This window comes from Pyricularia oryzae, chromosome 2, assembly GCF_000002495.2.
Source record: "Pyricularia oryzae 70-15 chromosome 2, whole genome shotgun sequence".
NCBI classification, from domain to species: Eukaryota; Fungi; Ascomycota; class Sordariomycetes; order Magnaporthales; family Pyriculariaceae; genus Pyricularia; species Pyricularia oryzae.
In genome coordinates, this window is record NC_017850.1 from 736,332 (window position 1) to 758,563 (window position 22,232).

Consider the following 22,232-nt stretch of genomic DNA (forward strand, 5'->3'; position numbering starts at 1 on the left):
TTTGCGGCATCAAGGGCTGTAGTGATCCCCTAAAGGAGTGAAGGGCAGTTGTCAATTAGTGGCCCGTGCTCATCGACTCTAGGTTCATCACTGCAGCGACTTGAGCGCATTCAATCAAATCAACAGCCCAGCAGCATCTCATCGAAATATTCACTAAGAAAGAAAGAAAAGTCGAGTAAAAAAATAAAACACTACTTTTGAGATTGAACCGTATCTATCAGGCTGCAAACCTGGCCACTTTACCGACTGCCACCAGCAAAAATATTGTAATCTTTGTCCTAATCAGAAAATGGCGTCCGTTTTGGACGAGGAAGAGCATCAGGTAAGTAGGTGTTGGGTCAACTTGACGCGCTAAAGCGATATATAAGACCTGGGAGCCTTTTGAGCAACCCCCGGTATAATACATGCACTTCAACTTACCTCATGTGCTGATGTGGAACGGAATCTCTCCAACTAAAGACGGCGTACATTTTTACTCCCCTGGAGGAAGCCGCAGCAGCAAGCAGCGCACCCCGGCCGCCCAAACGACGAAAAGTCGAATCGGCGGCGGCGGCATCAGGCACACAGGACCAGGACGGTGCTGCCACCGCACCGCCCAACGGCGACGTCAACGCTCCAGCCTCTCTGTTCGTCCCGCTCCTCGGCGGCGCAGAACCCGCCGAGTGCGTGGCGGCCCGCGCGGCGCTCTTCGAGGCCAGCTGGGCGCGCGTCGACGGTGCCGTGCAGCGGGTTCTGCGCAAGGCGAACGCGTCAACACTAGAGCAGGTGTGTGGGTTTGTCGACCAGCACAGCGGTGCCGGCAGCAGCAGCGACGACGACGGGATCCCGGCTGCGTTCATCGTGACGGGGCCAAACGTCTCGTCGCAGGACCTTTTATTCTCGCAGCTGGACGAGCGGCTACGCGCTGACGGCGGCGGGGCGGGCTTCGTGCGTGTTGGTTCCGGTGAGGCGGCGAACCTCAAGGCCGTGCTCAAGAAGATCATCCGCGGCGTGTGTGCGTGCAGGGCTGGGGAAGGGGATGCCGGGGATGATTTGGAGCTTGCGACGTCGTCGTCCTCGCGGAGAAAGTACCTCGACTATGACCTCGAGGCGCTGCACGTGTTTCTCAAGTCGAACCACCAGGACAACTCGGCCACCCCCGGCGGGAGGAACAGCAGGCGCGTCTGCGTAGCCTTTGAGGACAGCGAGGGTTTCGACAGCGGCCTGCTGTCGGACCTGATTGCGCTCATGAGCTCGTGGCGCGACCGCATCCGCTTCGTGCTGCTGTTTGGCGTCGGCACCTCGGTCGAGCTGCTGCAGGCCCGGCTGTTGCGCTCGACGCACCGGCAGCTCCGCGGCGCGCAGTTCGACGTCGTCGGCACCTCCACCATCCTCGATCAGGTCGTCAGGGCGTGCCTCGAGCAGGCGGACGAAGGTGTGGTGCTCGGCCCGGCGTTCCTGGCTGCGCTGCTTGAGAGGCAGGTGGAGCATGTTGCGAGCGTGCAGATGTTTGTCAATTCTGTCAAGGTGAGATGATTTACTTTTGGCCCCATTTGTCCTTGTGCCAGTCTTTCAACAGCGTTTGCTAATCCGAAACTATGACATCTCGACGCTAGTTTGCCTACATGTGTCACTTCTACGCAAACCCTTTGAGCTTTCTCCTAGCGGATGGACAGGAACACCTCATTCGGCCTGAGCATGTAGAGGCAGTTCGCAACCTGGGCTCATTTCGTGACGAGGTCGAAGACGCAGTGGATGAGGGTGGCTCTCAGCTTGCCCATGCACGCTCGCTTCTAGAGGACGAGAACTACATTCGTACCCATATTCAAGAGCATATGGCCAAACGGAGGGCATGGGTGAGGAAGCTGTCTCGGTCTTTGCAGCTCATCGTTGATGGGGGCTTGACTGCTACTGAATTCACGTCTTTGTATGTATCTGCTGTGGCTAATGGTCTAGACCTGGCAGCGAGACAGATTGGTGTCATTGATACCATCAGGGCCATGTCTCCAGAGGAGTTGATAGCTGCTCTGGAAAAGCTCACAAGTCTCGTCAAGGCCGAGGTCGCCGATGGAGCCCAGACTAGCGACAATGAGGGCGCCGCTGCCGAATCATCTGCTGCACTATTCATACAAAGCCTGGACACTATTCGCAGCTTACAGGCACGCGCGGAGGACAATGATACGACGCTGCGGAGCAAGTACAGCACCCAGGGAAGAATATTAAGAACGACAGTTGTGGCCCAAAAGGTGCAGCTAAGCCGCGACAGTGCCGCGCTGACAGAGGACGACAAAGAATACAGCGACGTGATGGACCGGCTGACAGATCATCTCGTGGCTGTCCTCTCGTGCCAAGCCGCTGACGAGCTCTTTCTCCACGAGGCCTGGCTCTACGACTCGGAATCTCCCCACGGCGCCGTCTTTGTGCCCACGCCAGGCGTCACCACCGAGAGGGCGCTCGCCAGGCCCCACGACTACCTCTCCTGCTCCTGCTGCCCTGCCAATGGTGGGCTTGCCCCGACCCTGCCCGCCGCCTCGATCCTCTACCACCTGTACCAGGAGGCCGGACCTCTGGTCAACGTGGCCGATCTCTGGACTGCGTTTTCTGCGCTCGTCGTCGGGGAAGAGGAAGATGCTGAGGACGACGAGGGCAAGGGCAAGGAGCGCAATGCTTTGGTGCTCTTCTATCGCGGCCTTGCCGAGCTGCGTGCGATGGGCTTTGTTCAGTCGACCAAGAAAAAGGAAGATCACATTGCGAAGCTCAAGTGGCTTTGAGGAAGGGTTCTGCGCGTATGAGGCCTTTTTTTGGGGAGGTGTTTTTACCAGTAAATCGCCAGCTCACGGTTTGAAGCTTTGTTAGTTCTTAAGTTGTCTGCTTCGAGTTACTAATCTCGAGGGTTGCTTTGTGGAGAAGCGAATGACCTTGAACGACAAAGGGTATCTGCCACTGGTTAACCGGAAATACACCCCAAGCAGCAAATCGGGTTTTACCTACTCTCTCTTTTTTTTTCTGTTAGTGGCGTATCTCTCGCCTACTTTTCTTGCTGGGGCTGGAACCTGTTGTTTAGTGTCTCATCTTAGTGCGGGTTCGGTCAAAGGACCAAAAAGACAAACAAACGAAATAGAAGACGTCAAAGGAGGTGCTAACCCGCAAACGCCTTCAATGGCGCCTAATTCTATCTAGTTCCAATGCTAGTCACCACCAAATAAAACAGACGACTGGTCTGTTCGTGGAAGCCGGGGATTAAGTCACAGAAAAGGGGAAAGAGGACGGAAGGGGAAAAAAGGACACAGATCACTCACATGTCCAAGTTCAGAAAAAAATAAAGCTGTTCCTGTCAAAGAAAGTCCGGAACAGTCAGCGTCGACAATGAGTGGTTTTGACCACCTGCTCACACACTCCCACAGCAACACAAGAAAAGCAGGCATTTCTCGATAGTCGGGTGGGAACAAAAGAATGGAAATATTTACAAGAGTCTCTAGGCCGGATATATTTTGAGCGTGTTTGTTGCTTCATCGCTTCCGGTCGAACCCGGTTTTCGTCTTTCTCTGCCGCATCTGAATCAAACACTGTCGCTTTCATTCTACTCTTTTTTTCTTCTTTCTCTCTTTGCCTCTTCTTGCTGCTTTTCTCTACTATCGTCCTTCTCTTTCTTCTTATTCCATCTCATATAATCTTCTTGACTCGGCTTTTTCTGAGCATCGACACACTCTCTCTTGCTCACCTCACTTTGAAGAGCTCCAAAAGTGCAACCTCTCTTCTCACTTTTTTTATTATTGCTGTCAAACCGGGCCATATTATTCTTCTTCTTTTTATTCTTGATCCTTGATTCTTGATTTTCTCTCTTTCCTCTTTGGATATTCTCCCTCGTGCACAGGCTCCCTCCTTCCGCATACCATAAACAGCCCAAAATCCTTTCTGCCCCGGGGACAGCATCACCTTTTGTAGGGTGTCATTACTTCCATCTTGGTCACCTTGAAAATCTCGAGATCCTCAGAATTTGGAGTTCTTGCAACGGATGATTTCTTGATCTTCTCTGGTTCAAAAAAGGTACAAAGAGAAAGAAAAAAAAAACAAAGCGGGTTACAAAGGAGGAAACTCACAAAAGACAAAAGGAGGGACAAAAAGAATTACATCCTTTCAAAGAGGCACAAACAACCTATTGACAACCTCGATCATCGTCGTCTGCGACTCACCCCACAAAGCCTCAAAGGTATTTAGGTTGTTTGCTACAACTGCATCTGCAAAACAAAAAACAACAAAAGACACATTCACCTTTTGCTATCAATCAACTTTACAAAGTACGACAAAAGGGAAAAAGAAGTTTCAGCTTTGCAACTACCAAAAAAAGAAAGAAACAACGAAAAAAAAACCATGTACCACCGTGGACACGATCAACAACGCAAGATGTCACGCCAAGCATCTCGACAACTCAGCCAGTCGGCCATTCCCCCCATGTCACCTCTGGAGCAGGTAGTCGACCAGCAACAACAACAACAACAACAACAATCACAACAGTCCTCATCAAGTCCATCATCCCCCACCTCCATCCCGACCTCATCGTTCCCATGCCCATCAGCAACAGCGCTCGGCCAACGGCGCGCGGCCCGCAACCCGGCCCTGGCACAGAAGCTCGCGCAGATGGCGCTCCCGCTGGCGCCGCTGGTGCAGCTGACGACTGGGCAAATCCACCCGGCGTTCCCCGCGACGCTGCTCAGCTTCTGGCTGCTGACGGACGACGAGCTCGAGTCGCTGGCCTCGTTTTACCACCAGCGCACCCCGTCCAACCTCTCGCGCTTCTACCCTTGTCCCGTCTCGTGGTCGTCGGACCTGCCGCTCGAGGAGAAGCGCAGGAAGCTCGGCAAGTTCATCGGTCTGCGCGGCTGCGAGACTCCCACCCACCACGTCGTCCTCGCCAGGTCTGCCGAGGATCTCATGGACGAGGCTAGGCGGAACGCCGGGGCCGAGGATGACGGCGATGAGGCACTCAGGAGAAAGTTTGGGTTCTACAGGTGAACTTGCTGCTGTGCATGTCTGTCTGGTTGGCGTTGGTATTATGCTTGATTTTGCGTTTGGGTTATGGGTTTAGAGCTGGTTTTTCTTTCTTTCTTTTTTTTTCCTGCCCTGTTTTTTTTTGGATTTAATCCGTTTATTTGCGGCATTGGCAGGCTTGTCTTTTTTTTTATCTTGTAGTTTGAACCCCAAGACACTTTTTTTTATTACACAGTCTTGATACTGGAAAGCGGGCATATATATGCGCAAAGGGAGTGAAAGCAAGGAGTTTATCTGGCTCGTGCATTTGCTTTCAAACACAAACACTCTCTTCTCATTTTTTTTCTGTTTGCATTTGCGTTTTTGGAATACACATATTCCATTTGCGTACCTAGATTCAGGATAAATTAATCCATTCCCACTTGTTGGGCATTGTATTCTTATGACTGTTCAGTTTTTATTCAAACTCAACTCACAATACTTGCATGTCGTTCAGCAATAATCGCTTTCTGTGATTGGTCAAGAACATGACTGATAGATGAAACCGTTCGAGTGTAACCAACCAACAAACCCATTCATTTGTGCTAAAGCCTCCGAATCGGGGAATTTGGTTTATACGAAATGCGACTTTGTTGTATGAGAAAAACTAACCCATAACGCCATGCACCAATGCATCATCACATCCCATATTCCTTCAGCAATCAAAAGTCGCCCTTCCCCCCTGCTCCTCTTCCAGTCTCAAAACTTGAAGCACCGCTTTGCAGATGCTTTGTTGAAAGACATGAATCGCATGAAAAGAAATCACCAAAAAGTCGGTTATCTACAAATGGGCGCTTGACTCTAACCCAAATTGACAAAGAGACCCGACATGAAAAAATAGCCTCTGTCTTTGGTCAAATTACAACACCGTCCCTAGAACAAAGAACCCCATCATTTCTTTCCCTTCTTCTTCTTCTTGCTGGAAGGCGTGCCGGGCTCACTAGGCGGCGCAGAAGGGGTCTGAACGGGTGCGGGTGCTGCAGGGGCGGGGGTGGAGGACTCGGGGACGTCGTCTTCGACGAGGATGCCGTCTTCCGAGCTGCCGGGGGTCTCCTTGGAGGTTGCGGGGAGGGACTCGGAGGTGGTGGTGGTGGGAGACGACGCGGCGGGTTGCTCGATGCCGGCGGCGCCCTGGCGTTTGGCCCACCATTCCTTTTCGGCCTCGGTCTGGTTCGTGATGTCGTCAAGGCGCTTGCGCAGCATCGTGTTGGCGGCGATTTCGTTGGCGGATTGGAAGATTGTCTGGCCCCAGTTGGGAGCGAGTGCGTTGGCCTTTTGGTTTCACGAAGAGTCAGTCCTGGTCTTTGAATTGCGTTTGCAGAAAGGGGGAGAGCATAGCAGTCGAGTGCTCACCTCCATAACGACATCCCTCAGCTCCTCCTCCATCTCCTTCTCCGCGCGGCTGAACCGCTGCCACAGGTCATCGCCGACGCTACCCCGGGCCAGCAGCGAGCTGCAGGCGGCCTTGGCGGTGCGGATCTGGATGATGCGGTGGATGTCCTCGACGGCGCGGCGGAGCAGGGCGGTACGCAAGACGCTCTCGGGCACCTTGGGCGCCTTCTCGGAGCCGTCCTCAGGGTCCAGGTGGAGCAGCGACAGGTAGATGTTGCGTTGTAGGTGCGGCGGGAACCAAGGAGCCAGGTTGGCGCTTTGTGCTAGAATGGGTGGAAAGGTTTGGTTAGAACGCAATCGGTTTTATGCACAATGGGGAGGCGTCGCCGGTCACATACTCGCTTTCCTTTTCCTGTAGACGCTGGAAAATGTCATAAAAGTTCCGCCCAGGACGAGAATGTATGAGAATGGGAGCACAAGGCTCATCCAATCTATTCCGAACATGATGCCGGTGACTGGCCGAGTGTCGCCAGTGGTTTGATTTGAATTGTTTGAATTTTCTGGCTGTTAAAGTTGTCTTTTCGGTTCAAAGTATTTCTGTGGTTTTTCTTTGTTCAAGCCCGATCGCAGATTGTCTTTACTGTCGTCGGTTTTTGTAAAATGCGGGTTGGCGGGCGATTTATTTTTGGGGCAACAAAAGATGCCAACTGTTGTTGCACGCGGCGCAACTTTGGAAATGTGTCCATACGCTGCCCACACTGTCACAAAGGTTCCCGGGGTCCTGGCGCGATTGACCTGCAACGCTTAAAGCGGCGGGTGGGACGTCAAAGGTACATCAGCTGTCGTACATGATACAGCCAAGACACAAGTACCGCACGAGTCGCCCGATCAGGCCCACGTCAAACCTGGTACCCAAACCCTGCCAGGAACCCCCCCCCGTTATCCGCAGCGGGTCTTCCGGCAGGCAGGCAAGCGTGGATAACGTCACCCCGCGAAGTTCAGGCGCGACCTTTAGCTCCACGAGAAAGCATCAATTCTGCCGATTTCCATCTCTCTTTCGACCAACCGCAGTGAGTGACTCTCGTAGCCAGCGTTGTTTACGGTCTTTCGATTGCCCACAGTACAAGTAAAGTCACATTACACAACTCGGGGCCGATTAAAGAGGCCGATGCGCACATTTCAAGCATAACCTACGTTTCATCGCCAGGCACTCAACACCATCAAGTGCATTTCGAGCAGCTGAGGTACCTGCATCTACATATTAACTCTGCCGTCCCCTCCGCAAAGCAAACACACACGACACCTTCGATCCAGATCGAGGAAAAACTCGGCACTCAGAGATTAGCCATGTTATTAAGGTTGCGAGGGCCTGATGGCATGCTCCGTATTGAGCTGGACCCAAAAGACACTTTCAATAAGCTTGGACAAGAGGTATGCAGCGATGTTGTTTTTAATATCATGGACCCACTGGGTTGACCTGGACCACCCAAAGACTGACCGGCTGTATCACTTGTTTCCGCTATATATAGCTCATGGGCAAGCTACCGCCCACGGTCGACCCTGCAACAATCACTGTTTCCAATGCGCCAGGATCTCAAGGTGATAAAAAGCTGCTGAAAGATATCGCCAAGTACAAGGTGGAAGCTATTGGCTTAAAGTTCGTCATCATGGCCAGTCTCACAAACAACCCGGATCGAAGAGCATTTGGACAAACTGACCAAACTTTACCACAGACACGGAGACCTCATTTTTGTAGACTACAAACACCAAGGGGCAGAAGCCGATGGGACAGCCAATAGCGATGGTGCTTCCCAACCCTTGACCTCGACGACAAACCGCTTGAACGGTCAGCCGGTTCTTCCGACTGAGGACCTACCCATAGACCCGTTGCCCACACCAGCTCCAGGTGCTACTATCAAAAACCCGTGGGAGGTTGTCAGGCAGTCACCGCTAGATGACAGGCTAGACAAGAAGGATGGAAAGATACCGAGAAAGAGAGACGCCATGTGCCGTCATGGGCCCAAGGGCATGTGCGACTATTGCCAGCCGCTCGACCCCTTTGACGCCAAGTTCCTGGCCGAGAAGAAGATCAAGTACCTTTCGATGCACGCCCACCTCCGAAAGATCAACTCGGCTACAAACAAGCCCGAATTAGGAAGCTCCTTTATCCCTCCACTATCTGAGCCCTACTTTCGTGTAAAGCATGACTGCCCATCAGGCCATCCGCAGTGGCCCGAAGGCATATGCAGCAAATGTCAGCCGAGTGCCATTACGCTGCAACCACAACCTTTCCGTATGGTTGATCACGTCGAGTTTGCTTCGCCATCTATCGTTGACTCCTTTATCAATACCTGGCGCCGGACCGGCGGCCAGCGGTACGGAATTATGTACGGCAAGTATTCAGAGTACGAAGAGGTGCCACTAGGAATTAAGGCGGTCGTGCAGGCAATCTACGAACCCCCACAGGTTGACGAAGTTGACGGTGTCTCGTTGAACTCGTGGGATAATGAAAAGGATGTCAACCAAGTGGCGAGATTGTGCGGCCTAGAGCCAGTGGGCGCCATATGGACAGACTTGCTTGATGCAGGCGCGGGCGATGGATCAGTGGTTTGCAAGCGCCACGCAGACTCGTACTTTCTCTCATCCCTCGAGGTTTGTTTCGCAGCACGGCTGCAGGCACAGCACCCGAAGCCGAGCAAGTGGAGTGACACTGGACGTTTTGGGTCGAATTTTGTCACATGCATCATCTCGGGTAACGAGCAAGGTGAAATTGCGATATCGTCGTATCAGGTTTCGAACGAAGCGGTCGAGATGGTGCGGGCCGACATTATGGAGCCATCGGCAGACCCTACGGTGATGCTGGTTCGGGAAGAAGAGGAAGATGACGGATCCACGAGTCGAACGCGGTACATTCCTGACGTATTCTACCGTCGAATCAACGAGTATGGGGCAAACGTGCAGGAAAACGCCAAGCCGTCATTCCCAGTCGAGTACCTTTTTGTCACGCTGACACATGGTTTCCCCGATGTGGCAAAGCCCATGTTTTCGGATGAGGGTGCTTTCCCGATCGAGAACCGGGAGTACATGGGCGAGAGCCAAGAGCACAGCGCGGCCGCCAAGGCTCTCAAAGTGCATGAGAAGGCATCTTCTGGTTCCTCCAAGGACGGGATGAAGGTTTCCAACTTCCACTTGTTGTGCTTCTTGCACCAGATGAGCGTACTTTCAAAGGCGAGTTTCCTCCGTCTGGATCTTTTGCGTTGTTTTCAAAGGGTTATTCGTGGGAGTAGATTGCAGTAGACTAACTCTAGTGCCTTTCTGGCTGGTTAGGATGAGGAGAGCTTGTTATGCCGTGTGGCTACACAGCATGACCTGGCCGATGCTTTCCAATTACGTTCTACTACGGGTTGGCAGACACTGATGGCAATTTTACAATCGACTGGTGAGAGAATCCCCAAGCGATCCCGGCAAACTGATGTTTTGGCTGCAGACCCTGCAGCTTCCTCATACCCAGGCCGCCGTGGAATTGATGACTCCGATGAACGACTTGCTAAGCGTTTTGCCTCCGTTAGGCTGAATGCTCGTGGTGATGGGCGCAACGGCCGCGATCGCCCGTCTGCTCATGAGACTTGAGACGACCTTTCCTACTTTGTGGTATGATTTGTCCTCGTCCAGGTGGGAGCTTTGAGGGTGATAGCTACTTGCTGGTATTTTGGGCTGTGCGAGGCGGTGCAGGAGGCACTTTAACCCGGGATGGATGCGCGCGCGAATGCCCAGGGGCGAGGATATAATGGTGCTTTTGGCGTTATTGGCGATGAACGGGGCCATGAGGTAGACAGGGCAGGGGGTCTGACTTGATATAAGTCCAAAATAAGAAACTTGCATGACTATTTATGCGAATGAGTGCCGGCGACTCATGATGGTAGACTCTACAGTATAGGCTAAAGGAAATGTCAGACTATTCAACGTTTGGTTTAGGGCGGATTTGCTGGCATATATGATGTGACCAATTGAGTGCAGGGTAGGTGAGATTTTGTAATGATAATCCAGTGACGCAAACAGATTCTCGCTCACTCTACCACTTCAACTGCACGTCGAGGTATTACCCAATCGAGACAATAAAACTAATACCACTACATATTTTCTCATTTCAGGCCTCACGTCCATTTTGCATTTTGGTTGAATCATAAAAAAGTCAGCAAATGTCAATTTACAGGCCTGTGTCAAACTTGGCGGAAATCAATCAAGATCATCTTTGGCACGTGCAGTCGTGAAAAAGAAAAAAAATGAGCAACACAACAAAAGACAAACCAAAAGACAATGGCCAAGAGGAAGAAGAAGACGACTACATGAATATGGTCTTCACGGACCCGGCTCCCTCCGCACCCGAGACCTCTCTGCAGCGCCGCCAGCGCGAGCGGCGCGAGGCGGCCGAGAGGGCGCGCCACAAATCCAAGGCGGAGTTGGCCGCCGAGGAGGCCGACAAGCGCGAGGCTGCGCTGGCGCGGTCCCTCATTCACGAGGACAATGGCAGCAGCGGAAGCGGCATGGCGGCCAAAAAGAAGAGCAAAGGTCTCGCCATGATGGCCAAGATGGGCTTCCGGGCAGGCCAGGGCCTCGGCGCGCCAGAGGGCCAGCAGGGCAGGACGGAGCCCGTGCGCATCGTCGTCAGAGAGGATCGGGGCGGCATCGGACTCGATGGTGAGCGGAAGCGGAAGATGAGGGAGGCTTATGGCGACGGCGAGGACGGGGAGGGCAGCAAGGCGAGGAAGGTGGTGGTGGACGAGGGCGAGTACAGGGAGCGGGTCGCGCGCGAGAGGGAGGCGATGCGCCTGGAGAGGGTGCTGGGCGCGGCGCAAAAGGTTGCGGAGAAGATGGGTGACGAGAAGGAGGAGGAGCAAGAGCAGGACAAGGTTGGAGGCCAAGAGACGAAAAAGCCACGGCCGCTAAAGTCCGTCAACGTGCTCTGGCGCGGCCTGGTGAGGCAGCGCGAGGAGGCGGAGCGCGAGCGAAGGATGCGCCACGATCTGCAGCAGAGCCTGTCGCGGCTTCCTACGTACGAGGATGACGAAGAGGACGAGGATGACCGGCGGGCGCTGGGCAAGGATGGGAAAAAGGCGCCGCTGGTTGTGTTTGAGGATCTGGACGAGGAGGATCCTGAGCTGGACGATTTCAACGCCAAGGGTGCTGCGGAACGGTTGCAGAGCGTCGTCGACCACCTCAGGAGTGCGCACCGGTACTGCTTCTGGTGCAAATACAGATACACGGATGAGGAGATGGAGGGTTGTCCTGGGCGGACGGAGGAGGATCACGACTAAAGCGAGGGTAGATGAGACTAACAAAAAAAGTCGGGTAATATTTTGGTACGGAGACGAGACTCCTTCTTACAGCGTTTCTATATGCCCCAGGCTCATGTAATATATTACAAATTATACAAAACGCACATGCCCAAAGTTCTTTCGGCCATGGTACTACTGCGCATCTTCTTGATCAACAAGGATATCAGCCAACCCCATCTCCTCCACCGCCATATGGTACCTGTCGTTAAACTCCTCATCCGAGGACACGCCTATCTTTTGGTAGTAGTGGTCCTGCAAAAGGGCCAAGAGCACCTCGGCCTTTTGCTCCTCGGTCAGCTCGACCTGCTGCACACCGGCCTCTCTTGCAGCCTCCTCGGCCGAGGCGTCGAAGGCGGCCTGGATACGTTGATTGACCTCGACCAGCTTCCTGTTGCTATGGCTCAGGTCGGCCGTCTCGGCCAGCAGCTCCAGGCAGATCATGTGGGACGGCGAGTAGCCGTAGACCTCCCACAGGGCGCGCAGGGCCACCAGCAGGCCGGTGTGGTCGCCGCACTTGCGGAACGAGTGCAGCAACATCCGCGTCAGGGCGCCCCGCGGCTGCTCATTGGCACCCTCGGTGCTAAAGGTCCAGGTGGAGCTGACCATGCGCGAGAAGAGGTCCCTGCAGATGGCGATCTCCTTGTGCCGGATCTCGTCCGTCACGGCCGACCAGAACAGCCGGTTGACAGCGAGGGATTTGTACAGAGCAAAGAAGGTGTATGCGTCCGGTTGGAGCAGGTGCTCCTCCGTCAAGCGGTTGTAGACATCACGCGCCTTCTCTCCCTGGCCCTCCTGGTTGTACGACTCGAGCAGCTGGTTGAGCATGAAGGCGTCGGTCGTGATCTCGCACGACTGGAAGGCAACCCACAACTTCTCAAGCTTGGTGTGCAGTCGTCGCTCGCGGTAGTTTTCGGCCATGAGCGAAAAGGTCTCAAGACTGGCCTGCGGAATGAAGTGCAACCCAAGCCTATTGGCGACCTCATCCTTACTCTGCGGCGTCTGGAGCAGGCGGATCGGCCAGTCGACTAGAGCCTCCCGGCGGCGCAGCTCGACAAAAGTTTTGCGGGACTGGATCATCGCCCATGCGATCTGCTCGCCCTTTTCCAGATTCTCCGCGACGCCGGATCGCAGCATCGCGCCAATCAGCCCGTTAACCTGCACCTTAGCGGCCAGAATACCCTTGGTCTGCATGAATTTGAGCACGCTCAGCGCCCCCTCCAGGTCGCCAGCGCCAATCAGCCGCTTCAGCCACTTGCCCATGAAGAATTGATTCGCTACCTTGAGCGGCAGCCTCGTCTTGCCGCGCGCGTCTATGGTGCCAGAAAACATCATGTCAACAAAGACGTGGAAGGCCGTCTCGGTATGCTTGGCCACCAGGAGCGCCGAGATGACCTCGTCGTAGTCCTCAATCTTCATGTCCTTGCCGAGCAACTTCCGCAGCAGTCGGTACATGTCCCAGGCCAGGTCCTGCCGACGGCTGTCACGGACGCAAGCTCTGATGAAGTGAAGTATGAAGCGGGGGCTGGACCGCGAGGCCTCTGGCAGTGCCAGGTATTTTTCGAGCGCCCAGTGCGCGCGGTCAACGTCGCCATGGATCGAATACATGCGTACGCCGAGCTCGAGGTACTTCTCTTCTGACGCAGGGTCGACAGGAACAAATCGTCTCCAAGCCTCGAGGGCCTCTGTGCGTTTTCCATCCACGAACGCAGCCTCTATCAGCAGCAGCTGCTGGCCATCATCCAAATCCACGCCTGCGTTGCGCAGATCCTTGCCGAGCTGATATACACGACTCATTCGGCTGGTGTTCTCGGGTCCATCCCAAGACAGTAGGTCCCAGAGAAGGTCCCACGCCCCAGGGGGCACTCTCTCCCAAGAGTTTTGCAGCACAGGTCGGGCAAGCGAGTACAGCCTCCAGGCATCGTATATGGTCTTTTGCCTGACCTTGCCGGGGGTCTTCATCTTTTTGGTTGCCCGCTGCAGGTTCCAGTTGAGCTGCATTATCTGCCTCGTCTGCCGCACATTGAGACCCTCCACGTCAATTTCGTGCGCAAACTCCCCATCCTCGTTGCCCAGGGCTTCGTTCAAGTCCTTGTTGATCACCTTGCCGTCCTCTGAGAGCAACCCCATGCGCTTGGCCATCTCCATCAGCCCATTTGGAGATTTAAGCAGCTCTTCAAGCTGGTTGATCTCGTCGAGGGCGGCCTTGGTCTCGTCCTCCATTGATTCCTCAAATTTTGCCTGGCTAGAAATCTCACGCCGCTTCCCGGACGGGTCCTGCTCGAAATAACGGACGAGAACATCGTCTTCCTTTTCGTTGTCATCCTTCCGCGCCGGGGTCTCCTCTTTCAATCCCGGCCTGGGGTTTAGGGCTATCGGTGCCCTGCCTCTACGTACCGGTCGTGGAGCCGGAGCTCTCGAGGAGCTCCGCGCCGGTCTAGAGTAGTATCTTGAAGCTGAAGGTTTCGGTAGTGTTGGTTTAGGGAGAGCAAGCAGGCATGACCTGCATATGTAGTTGGAACGACATCCTAGGTCGACGAGAGTTTTGGATGACATGTGTGAATCGCGAAGAACGTGCTTGTGAAGAAAAAAGAAGGAAACGTTTTACAATATTTTACAAGATTTTTTTTTTAAAAAGGAGTGTGAAGTTTCCAGCCTGATGCAACACCATCGAAAACAAAATCTATAGAAATGATCCATTACCGGAAACAAGTGCATGCATCAGGGACGAACGCCTTTGAATCCAACTTTTTCAGGCTTATCAGCGCGATTCTGTCAACCGATAAGGCGCAAAAGTGGAGTAAATGCAGGGATCCCTGTTACATTTTTTTAGAAATGGTGGGGGTCTCTGTCGAAAAAGTTGCTGGATCTCGGGGTCGTCGCGAAGCTGTTTTCAATCCAACCAAACCTTTGGCAGATTTGTTCCAGCAACAAATGTAGCACAACGATTAGTTTTTAAGCGGAAAGAACTGAAAGAAAAATAACACTGCCCCCAAAGAATTCACACAATCAATTCATTCATTACATATACAAACACACAAAATATGGCCAGTACAGCCTCCGCACCGGGCTACGTCCGGTTCACGGGCCACCGGCACCTCACGCAGCGCCTGGTCCTGTCGACGCTCACCGGCAAGCCGGTCCACATCTCGGGCATCCGCAGCTCGTCGCCGACGGCTCCCGGTCTCGCCCCGCACGAGATCTCCTTCCTCCGCCTCCTCGAGACCGTCACCAACGGCAGCTCCATCCAAATCTCATACACGGGTACCACCATGACGTACCACCCGGGGCTCATCACGGGCAGCGTGCCGGGCGCCGGCGCCGCCGTCAACGGGGACTCGATCGAATTCTCCCTGCCCGAGACGAACCGCCGCGGCATCACCTATTACCTCATCCCCATCGCCATGCTGGCTCCCTTCTCCAAGGCCCACGTCAACATTTGCTTCTCCGGCCCGGGCGTCATTACCGCCGCGACCGAGCTGGGCGACATGTCGGTCGACTCGTTCCGCCTGGCAATCCTCCCGCTCTACGGCCTGTTCGGCATCCCACCCGCCCGCATCGACATTCTGGTCCGCCAGCGGTCGTGTGCGGGCTACGGCGACAGGAGGGGCGGCGGCGTCGTCGAGCTACGCTTCGCCAGCCAGGTCCGCCTGCCCAAGACCCTGCACATGAACCGGACCCCCGGCAGGATAAGAAGGATCGGCGGCGTCGCCTACTCGACCGGCGTCTCGGCTTCCAACAACAAGAGGATGATACACGCCGCCAGGGGGGTTCTGAACGCGCTGACGGGCGAGATCAAGATTGGCGAGGCGCCGCCGGGCAAGGACGACGCCAAGAACAAGATTGGAATCGGCTTCGGTCTCAGCCTGGTGGCTGAGTCGAGCGTCCCGGGCGTCGTCTACTCGGCCGACGTCGTCTCCCCGGCGAGGGGCGGCGCCCTGCCAGAGGACCTGGGCGCACAATGCGCACATCAGCTTCTTGAGGCCATCGCCAAGGGTGGATGCGTGAGTTGGGCGGCTGCGCGCTCTGTATTGACCTTGATGGCGATGGGATCGGAGGATGTCGGCCGGTTGAGGATAGGCAAGGACGTGGTGGATGAAGATACGATCGGGCTGGCGAGGGATCTGCGGAAATTCGGTGCTAGCAGTTGGGGTTTGAGGGCAGTGGACGATGATGACACCGACGACATGTTAATCTCGGTCAAGGGCACCGGCGTCGGCAACGTTGGACGCAAGATAGCATGAGCATGTCATTCAGTATACCCATTATACCCACTAATAGAGCTTCACGTTTCCCACGGCCATTGGTTTCCATCGAGGCGACAAGGTTTTCTGTGATTTTTCACTAAACAACTCCGTCTGTCTGCTGCTGCTGCTGCTGTTGTTGTTGTTGCTGCTGCTGCTGCCTGCGCTGCACCGCGCCAAGCCTCGCCAATCTTGACCCCGGCCGTGTAGCAAGCCTCGCCAGCTCGGCAGCGAACCCAATAGTCTGCAGGGACTGAGCCGCAGCGGCCTGGTAGTCGTGCCCGACAGTGCGGACGGAATGCAGCACGTGAAAATCCCCTATAACAGCGTTTCCCGACATCATGTAGTCGCGCATATCCGGCGGCCTCCGCCCAGACCGCAGCGACGGCGGGTCCATCTCCTCGGCCGCATCGCCTGCATGTGGACCATCCCTGGCCACCCCTCTCTCCTCGGCATCATAAGCCTCCATGGTGGCCTCTGCCCTCGTCCCGGCGGTGGCATCACCACCACCGACGCCAGCTGCCACCTCGGCCAGCAACCGCGACACCCGGGGCTTGACGACGGCGCGCAGCCTCTCCCTCTCCGAGTGGACGGCGACCATGACGCACTGCAGGGTCAGGATGACTGCGTCGAGCAGCAGCAGCTTGAGCTTGGAGGTGGGCGCCTTCTCGCCGATGAAGTCGATGATGACGCCGCCGTGCAGGTAGCCGCGCGAGGCCTCGCTCCCCTTGGGTAGCGTCCACAGCAGGTGCATGAGCATGCAGAAGAGGTTGGGGACCAGGACGGCGGCCGTGTGCGGTCGGTGCGTCGGCATCAGCAGCACGAACTCGTCAGACTTTGGGCTGAGGAAGAAGGACTGCACCGCCAGGCGGATGAGGAGGCGGAAGATGGAGACACTGTTTTGGCCCTAAGGTCAGCTGACTGGTTGTTCATTTGAAAACCTGTTGTTTGCAATGGTTCTTACTCCATATAGTACAAAAGACATATCTCTGCGTATACAAGAGAGTCAAGATCCATCATGAGCGACGTCATGAACTGGAACTTCCTCTGCAGCCCGGCCTTTCTCCTCTGCGCGACCGAATCCGACCGGCGACGCCGGGTTCCACTGCCGGACGGGCGCGAAGATTGCCCTGAAACCCCGGCGGTAGAGCTGGCGCCAGCATCATCGGTCATGGTTCACGGTGCCGGCTGCGTTTGGACATGCCCCAAGTCTATTGAGAAGAGAACTGGCGCACACTATCAAGTTTTAACAGCCCGGCCAATAAGTGTGCATGGCGATGTTTAAGTCGTACCGAATCAAATTACCCAAGTTGAGTTGCGTAGGTAGATAAGTTCAATTGTCAGGTGATTAATTGGGGGTTGGTACCAGTAAGTACCTTAGCCTGTCTGGTGGGTTGGCGATTTCCAAAGAGCTCCACCCACGCGTCCCAAAGGCTGGGCCCGAAGGTTGTGGCAGTTGAGTCCAGTCCAGCGGCTCCAGCCCAAAACGACAGGGAGCGTGCCTTCTTGGAGCTAATTTAACGAAAGTACTGTACGCTTTGATGCCAAAATCTCCAGAAAATATGGTAAAAACCAGCGCAGTGTTGAAGCTTGCCTCTCTTACCCTTTTACACGTTTTACACGCTCTTCATTAGGTATGCTTTCAAACTTGCGATCGTCACTACACATTTCCTCCGCTGTCGCGGCCTTTCGGGCTCTTTTTTTTTTTTTTTTCTGCCTTACCTGGCGTGTCGTTAAGAGATGACTCTTGTCCCAAAATTCCGGCCAGGGGTATCGGCCTCCTATATCGGGCTCCGATTGGTTTGTTAATTGCAGTCTTGCCGAATAGGTGCACTAGCCTTTGAATAATTCCTGGTAGGTACGTTAGATACGTAGGTACCTAGGTTGATAAGGTACTTTTCTGTATATGTCTAAATACAATTGCTGAAGTTTTTTCACGTCCAATATCACTGTCAAAATGAGGTATACTATGAAAGAAACGAAAGTGGGGTTGAGAACATGTTGCTCTCAAAGCAGCTTGCTTTGTTTTCTTAACGACTCTGTTCCATCCCCATAAAGACTATCACCAAAATCCCCACCTGCGTGGCCTGGGCGGAGCAACCGGCCGCATGTTTTCGTTTCCGCGGAATTCTCCAGTATCAACATTATAGTACGCGTGAATAAGATTCTCACCCGCCGGATCGGGCTTTACATTCATCCCACCCAGGTGCTCACACTTCTGCGCGCAGGAGTTTGCAACAACATCATCTGTACGTCCATATCCTCTGCTGACCCAGTCTTCGACGCATCCGTTCATACACAACGTATATGGGTGATTTGCAGCATTTGGGTCTCCACCACCCGGACAACTATCAGCATTGATGCCGAGTGTCAGGGCAAGGACAGTGAGGAGCGTAGGGAATCGCATTTGTGTCGTGGTAAGTTGGAAAGATTGTACGCGTGGGTTGTTTGATATGTGAAAATTTAGATACAAGGTTGAAACGAATATGCTGTAGAACAAGATGGCTATATGAGCTGGCAGGTAAGTAGGTAGACAAGAGACCAAGGGAATTGTGATTAAGCTAAAGTACGACTTTTATATACAAAAGTTCTTCCACATATCTAACTTGTGCCTTTGATGGAATGTATATTCTAGTGCATTGAAGTGTATTATTTATTGTTTATTTTCCGTTGAAGTGTGTTATTTATTGTTTATTTGTTTATTTGTCTATGCGAATTACTCAATATACTTGCAGGTAAGTACCTACTTTAGGTACTGTACCTTTACAAATTGACATGCCCTCCTAGCTAACATTAACATAGTCACTTCCCCACATGCCCCGCATCGAAATCCAATTTGGCATCCCGCATTTCTCGCGGGACAGGTCGAGACAGCTCTAAGTTTTTGTGACTCAAACAATAAACTCGCTGTACTATTCAAAGGTTTTCAGCAAACTGACTACCGGTCACTCACGAAAATCTATTGGGTCTCACCGAGACGAGTATAAAAGAGGAAATTTGCACGAAACGGAATCCTTATCACCGAGACCAGGTCCCAATGGCCACCTCGAATAGTCAGGGTCCTGCGGGGGACCTTGCCCTCGAGATCCTCGCCGCGCTTGACAGCAAGGGACAGCCCCTCCTGACCGCCGATGCCTTCCCCGATGCGAAATTCGTCGAGGTGAAGAGCGCGCTCGACAGGCTGGGATCGAGGTCCATGATCACATACAAGACTATCGAGCGAGACGAGTACACCCTAGAGCCCGAGGCGGAGCAGATCGCCGCCAACGGCAGTCATGAGGCCCGCGTCTTTGAGGCCCTGCGCCAGGCCGTGGAGGGTCTTTCGGTCGCAGAGTTGGAGGAGGCCGTCGGCGACAAGTCTGTGACCAAGCTTGGTCAGGGTAAGGCGTTCAAGGAGAAGTGGATATCAAAGTCCAAGGACGGCAAGAAGCTCATGGCTGTGGTGAGTGCGGCGAGATTCGGCGGGGAGTTTTGCTGGTTGTGCTCGTGAGGGCGCCGAGCGCGTGCTTCGGAGCGATATTAATACCAGCGCATGAACCAGGCCGAATCCATCAAAGACACAACACGCGAGCAGCTGCTTGAGATCCAGTCAACACACACACATCCCGACGCCAAGGTCCTCACCGAGCTCAAGAAGCGCAAGCTCATCAAGCCCCAAAAGGTAATTAGCTTCGAGGTCTCCAAGGGCGACAAGTTTGCTCTCGAGATAGCAAAGGAGGAGACGGACCTGACGGCCGACATGCTGGCCTCGGGAGCCTGGAAGACGGCAACCTTCAAGCCGTACAACTTTGACGCCCTCGGTGCCGCCCAGGATGCCGGCGCCCTGCACCCCCTGAGCAAGGTCCGGTCCGAATTCCGCCAGATCTTCTTCGAGATGGGCTTCGAGGAGATGCCCACCGACAAGTACGTCGAGTCGGGCTTCTGGAACTTTGACGCCCTGTTCGTGCCCCAGCAGCACCCGGCCCGCGACCTCCAGGACACCTTTTACATTTCGGACCCCAAGGCCGCCGCCCCTCCCAAGGCTAGGGACGCCGACGACAAGAGCAACTACGACGAGTACTGGCAGAACGTGAGGCAGGTGCACGAGACGGGCAAGTTCGGCTCAATAGGATACCGCTACCCGTGGTCGCCGGACGAGTCGCTTAGGCTGGTCCTGCGCACGCACACGACGGCCATCTCCACGGCGATGCTGCACAAGCTGGCCAGCCAAAAGGGACCCGACGGCAGGCCGCCGCCGGCGCGCTACTTTTCCATCGACCGCGTGTTCCGTAACGAGACGGTCGACGCCACCCATTTGGCCGAGTTCCATCAGGTCGAAGGTGTCATTGCCGACTACGGCCTGACGCTCGGCGGGCTGATGGAGTTCATGGATATCTTCTTCGGAAAGATGGGCCTGACTGGCCTGCAGTACAAGCCCGCCTACAACCCCTACACCGAGCCCAGCATGGAGATCTTTGCCTACCACCAGGGACTGGGCAAGCTGGTCGAGATTGGAAACAGTGGAATGTTCAGGCCCGAGATGCTCGAGTCCATGGGCCTACCGCGCGACATGAGGGTGTACGGTTGGGGTCTTAGTCTGGAGAGGCCGACCATGATCAAGTACGCCATTTCCAATATTAGGGAGCTGCTGGGTCACAAGGTTGATTTGAACTTTATTGCAACAAACCCGGCCGTGAGGTTGGATAAGGATTGAGCGGCGGGCATTTAGGTTTTCTTTGTGTGGCTATTACGAATCCAATGTGTGAAATGCCAGCGAAGATGAGATAAGAATTGCGGAAAATAGACGAGTTGAAGATGGTACATTGATGAAAATATCTGAAAATCGTGTATTGTCTGCTCTTCAGGGTTTGACCGGCTGGATGGGGATTCGACATGTTTCAGAACAACTGCCCGTTCGATAAACAAAGAAACGCTTTGATGCTGTCACCCCATACGTCACATCTGAGCCTTCTCCGTTCCTACTTGACGCTACAGCATACGAGACATGTTGGCCCAGGCTAGTGGAGTGTATGTAGTGTACGGGCATTATTATTGGAGCAAGTGGCTGCGTTTTACTTTTTTTATTAAACTAGACCTGTCGTAGTAGACATTTGGCTCGTCTTTTACCCCCAATCAGGGCATGGCAATGCACTCAAGCTCGACATCCACGTTCTTGGGCAGAGTCTTGACGGCAACACAGCTGCGAGCAGGCTTGTGGGTGAACCATTTGGCGTACTCCTCGTTCATGGCCTAGATGGGTAGTGTTAGTTTTTTTTTTCAATGTCTCAATGTCAGTTGTTTTCTTCATGTTGAGAAGAAGAACGAAGAGTAATGTGCTACTTACCGCAAAGTTATCCATGTCAGCAAGGAAAATGTTGACCTTGACGACCTTCTCGATCGAAGATCCAGCCTCCTTGAGGACGGCAGCCAGGTTCTTGATGCAGGCCTCGGTCTTTTGCTGGATGGTGCCCTCGACCATGTTGCCCTGGGCGTCGACAGGGATGGAGCCGGAGCAGTAGATGGCGTGAGGGGTCTTGATGGCGTGGGACTGAAGTGGTGGGTGTGTTAGATGGTGCGTGCAACTGTTTACCTTGTGCAATTGGCGCCCATCTCCATGCTGGTTCTCAAGGGGGAGAACTTACGTAGGGGCCAGCAGCTATTACGGCGGTGTGTTAGCAAATGATGGTAGTATCATAATTGCACCATAATACACCAGGGGACGGTTCCGCCGAAATCACTTACGAGGAGCGGCGTCCTTGCTGTTGATGGCGGTCATGTTGCTGGCCATTTTGAATAGAGGTGGGATGGCGGTGGGGTTGTTGATAATGGGACGGAAGCGTTGTGTGCGAATTAGAGTGGAAGAGATCTGAGCAAGTCGACGAGATGCGTTCATGGGTGAAGAAGTTGTGGGTTCTTTCTAGAGAGGAAAATTCCAAGGAAAATAAACAATCGAATGAAAGCTGAAGTTCTTTTTATCTGATAATACCTCTGAGGCTTGACCTCCGGAAACCGGCCTCTTTCCGTCGGAAGAATAGCTTTCCACGGGGCCCCGCCACGGTTGCTGAGGCAGTCCCGCAACCCGGCCGGCACCTGCTGTGTATGATGACGTTTGTTGGGTAAGGTACCTACCTGGCAATTGAGTACTGTGAGTACCTTGAATTACTGACCTATTGTAATATGCATGTGAGTGGTAAATAATTGAGATCGTCTACTACCACGAACAAACAAAAGCTTCCACAACATATTGCAAAAAAAAAAAAAAAAAAAAAAAAACCCGCATAGCATGACTAAATATTCACTTGTAAAAAGTGGTTCAATATTCAATCCAGCCTCTCAA

The 22,232-nt window shown here is 53.9% G+C and overlaps 11 protein-coding genes across 12 annotated transcripts; 7 read left to right on the forward strand and 4 right to left on the reverse strand.

Annotated features, from left to right (window-relative positions):
• Positions 1-66: 66 nt before the first annotated feature.
• On the forward strand, positions 67-3,681 carry MGG_04410 (origin recognition complex subunit). Its single transcript, XM_003713460.1, has 3 exons — positions 67-322; positions 460-1,506; positions 1,596-3,681. Exons 1-3 carry the CDS (start codon positions 290-292, stop codon positions 2,748-2,750), a joined length of 2,235 nt encoding a protein of 744 aa, XP_003713508.1. The 5' UTR covers positions 67-289; the 3' UTR covers positions 2,751-3,681.
• Positions 3,682-4,288: 607 nt separating this feature from the next.
• MGG_04411 (uncharacterized protein) lies at positions 4,289-4,992 on the forward strand (the record flags this gene model as incomplete). The annotated part of the gene is made up of 1 exon (XM_003713461.1): positions 4,289-4,992. Exon 1 carries the CDS (start codon positions 4,351-4,353, stop codon positions 4,990-4,992), a length of 642 nt encoding a protein of 213 aa, XP_003713509.1. The 5' UTR covers positions 4,289-4,350.
• Positions 4,993-5,357: 365 nt separating this feature from the next.
• Positions 5,358-7,086, reverse strand: MGG_04412 (translocation protein sec66). Its single transcript, XM_003713462.1, has 3 exons — positions 6,738-7,086; positions 6,361-6,662; positions 5,358-6,279 (listed from the first exon to the last, which is right to left on the reverse strand). Exons 1-3 carry the CDS (start codon positions 6,841-6,843, stop codon positions 5,899-5,901), a joined length of 789 nt encoding a protein of 262 aa, XP_003713510.1. The 5' UTR covers positions 6,844-7,086; the 3' UTR covers positions 5,358-5,898.
• Positions 7,087-7,349: 263 nt separating this feature from the next.
• MGG_04413 lies at positions 7,350-10,315 on the forward strand (the record flags this gene model as incomplete). Of its 2 annotated transcripts, XM_003713463.1 has the most annotated exons (5): positions 7,350-7,770; positions 7,869-7,996; positions 8,073-9,567; positions 9,667-9,778; positions 9,909-10,315. In XM_003713463.1, 5 exons carry the CDS (start codon positions 7,687-7,689, stop codon positions 9,911-9,913), a joined length of 1,824 nt encoding a protein of 607 aa, XP_003713511.1. The 2 variants fall into 2 exon arrangements, with proteins under 2 accessions (XP_003713511.1, XP_003713512.1); XM_003713464.1 differs by having other exon boundaries at positions 7,687-7,770; positions 9,667-9,969.
• Positions 10,316-10,425: 110 nt separating this feature from the next.
• MGG_04414 (uncharacterized protein) lies at positions 10,426-11,799 on the forward strand. Its single transcript, XM_003713465.1, has one exon. It carries the CDS (start codon positions 10,623-10,625, stop codon positions 11,652-11,654), a length of 1,032 nt encoding a protein of 343 aa, XP_003713513.1. The 5' UTR covers positions 10,426-10,622; the 3' UTR covers positions 11,655-11,799.
• On the reverse strand, positions 11,685-14,377 carry MGG_04415 (uncharacterized protein). The gene has a single exon (XM_003713466.1). The coding sequence runs from the start codon at positions 14,226-14,228 to the stop codon at positions 11,808-11,810; it is 2,421 nt and encodes an 806-aa protein (XP_003713514.1). The 5' UTR covers positions 14,229-14,377; the 3' UTR covers positions 11,685-11,807.
• A 177-nt stretch (positions 14,378-14,554) lies between these two features.
• MGG_04422 (18S rRNA biogenesis protein RCL1) lies at positions 14,555-15,972 on the forward strand. The gene has a single exon (XM_003713467.1). The coding sequence runs from the start codon at positions 14,717-14,719 to the stop codon at positions 15,914-15,916; it is 1,200 nt and encodes a 399-aa protein (XP_003713515.1). The 5' UTR covers positions 14,555-14,716; the 3' UTR covers positions 15,917-15,972.
• Positions 14,619-17,253, reverse strand: MGG_04423 (uncharacterized protein). Its single transcript, XM_003713468.1, has 2 exons — positions 16,881-17,253; positions 14,619-16,812 (listed from the first exon to the last, which is right to left on the reverse strand). The coding sequence occupies exons 1-2, from the start codon at positions 17,087-17,089 to the stop codon at positions 16,017-16,019; spliced, it is 1,005 nt and encodes a 334-aa protein (XP_003713516.1). The 5' UTR covers positions 17,090-17,253; the 3' UTR covers positions 14,619-16,016.
• A 620-nt stretch (positions 17,254-17,873) lies between these two features.
• MGG_15538 (uncharacterized protein) lies at positions 17,874-18,796 on the forward strand (the record flags this gene model as incomplete). The annotated part of the gene is made up of 4 exons (XM_003713469.1): positions 17,874-17,878; positions 17,975-18,333; positions 18,412-18,437; positions 18,719-18,796. The coding sequence occupies 4 exons, from the start codon at positions 17,874-17,876 to the stop codon at positions 18,794-18,796; spliced, it is 468 nt and encodes a 155-aa protein (XP_003713517.1).
• Positions 18,797-18,953: 157 nt separating this feature from the next.
• MGG_04425 (phenylalanyl-tRNA synthetase subunit alpha) lies at positions 18,954-20,609 on the forward strand (the record flags this gene model as incomplete). The annotated part of the gene is made up of 2 exons (XM_003713470.1): positions 18,954-19,358; positions 19,458-20,609. The coding sequence occupies 2 exons, from the start codon at positions 18,954-18,956 to the stop codon at positions 20,607-20,609; spliced, it is 1,557 nt and encodes a 518-aa protein (XP_003713518.1).
• Positions 20,610-20,895: 286 nt separating this feature from the next.
• Positions 20,896-21,921, reverse strand: MGG_04426 (endoribonuclease L-PSP). The gene is made up of 4 exons (XM_003713471.1): positions 21,638-21,921; positions 21,538-21,551; positions 21,240-21,443; positions 20,896-21,145 (listed from the first exon to the last, which is right to left on the reverse strand). The coding sequence occupies exons 1-4, from the start codon at positions 21,786-21,788 to the stop codon at positions 21,029-21,031; spliced, it is 486 nt and encodes a 161-aa protein (XP_003713519.1). The 5' UTR covers positions 21,789-21,921; the 3' UTR covers positions 20,896-21,028.
• Positions 21,922-22,232: the final 311 nt, after the last annotated feature.

Excerpts from the sequence above, each read along its gene's own strand:
- MGG_04410 (XM_003713460.1), top strand. The coding sequence starts at position 290 with ATGGCGTCCGTTTTGGACGAGGAAGAGCATCAG. Across the intron at positions 323-459 it reads TGGACGAGGAAGAGCATCAG|ACGGCGTACATTTTTACTCC; the intron begins GTAAGTAGGTGT and ends CTCCAACTAAAG. Across the intron at positions 1,507-1,595 it reads TGTTTGTCAATTCTGTCAAG|TTTGCCTACATGTGTCACTT; the intron begins GTGAGATGATTT and ends TCTCGACGCTAG.
- MGG_04412 (XM_003713462.1), bottom strand. The coding sequence starts at position 6,843 with ATGTTCGGAATAGATTGGATGAGCCTTGTGCTCCCATTCTCATACATT. Across the intron at positions 6,663-6,737 it reads CTACAGGAAAAGGAAAGCGA|CACAAAGCGCCAACCTGGCT; the intron begins GTATGTGACCGG and ends CACCCATTCTAG. Across the intron at positions 6,280-6,360 it reads TGAGGGATGTCGTTATGGAG|GCCAACGCACTCGCTCCCAA; the intron begins GTGAGCACTCGA and ends TGAAACCAAAAG.
- MGG_04414 (XM_003713465.1), top strand. The coding sequence starts at position 10,623 with ATGAGCAACACAACAAAAGACAAACCAAAAGACAATGGCCAAGAGGAA.
- MGG_04415 (XM_003713466.1), bottom strand. The coding sequence starts at position 14,228 with ATGTCATCCAAAACTCTCGTCGACCTAGGATGTCGTTCCAACTACATA.
- MGG_04422 (XM_003713467.1), top strand. The coding sequence starts at position 14,717 with ATGGCCAGTACAGCCTCCGCACCGGGCTACGTCCGGTTCACGGGCCAC.
- MGG_04423 (XM_003713468.1), bottom strand. The coding sequence starts at position 17,089 with ATGACCGATGATGCTGGCGCCAGCTCTACCGCCGGGGTTTCAGGGCAA. Across the intron at positions 16,813-16,880 it reads TGTCTTTTGTACTATATGGA|TGTCTCCATCTTCCGCCTCC; the intron begins GTAAGAACCATT and ends GGGCCAAAACAG.
- MGG_04426 (XM_003713471.1), bottom strand. The coding sequence starts at position 21,788 with ATGAACGCATCTCGTCGACTTGCTCAGATCTCTTCCACTCTAATTCGC. Across the intron at positions 21,146-21,239 it reads CTGACATGGATAACTTTGCG|GCCATGAACGAGGAGTACGC; the intron begins GTAAGTAGCACA and ends CTACCCATCTAG.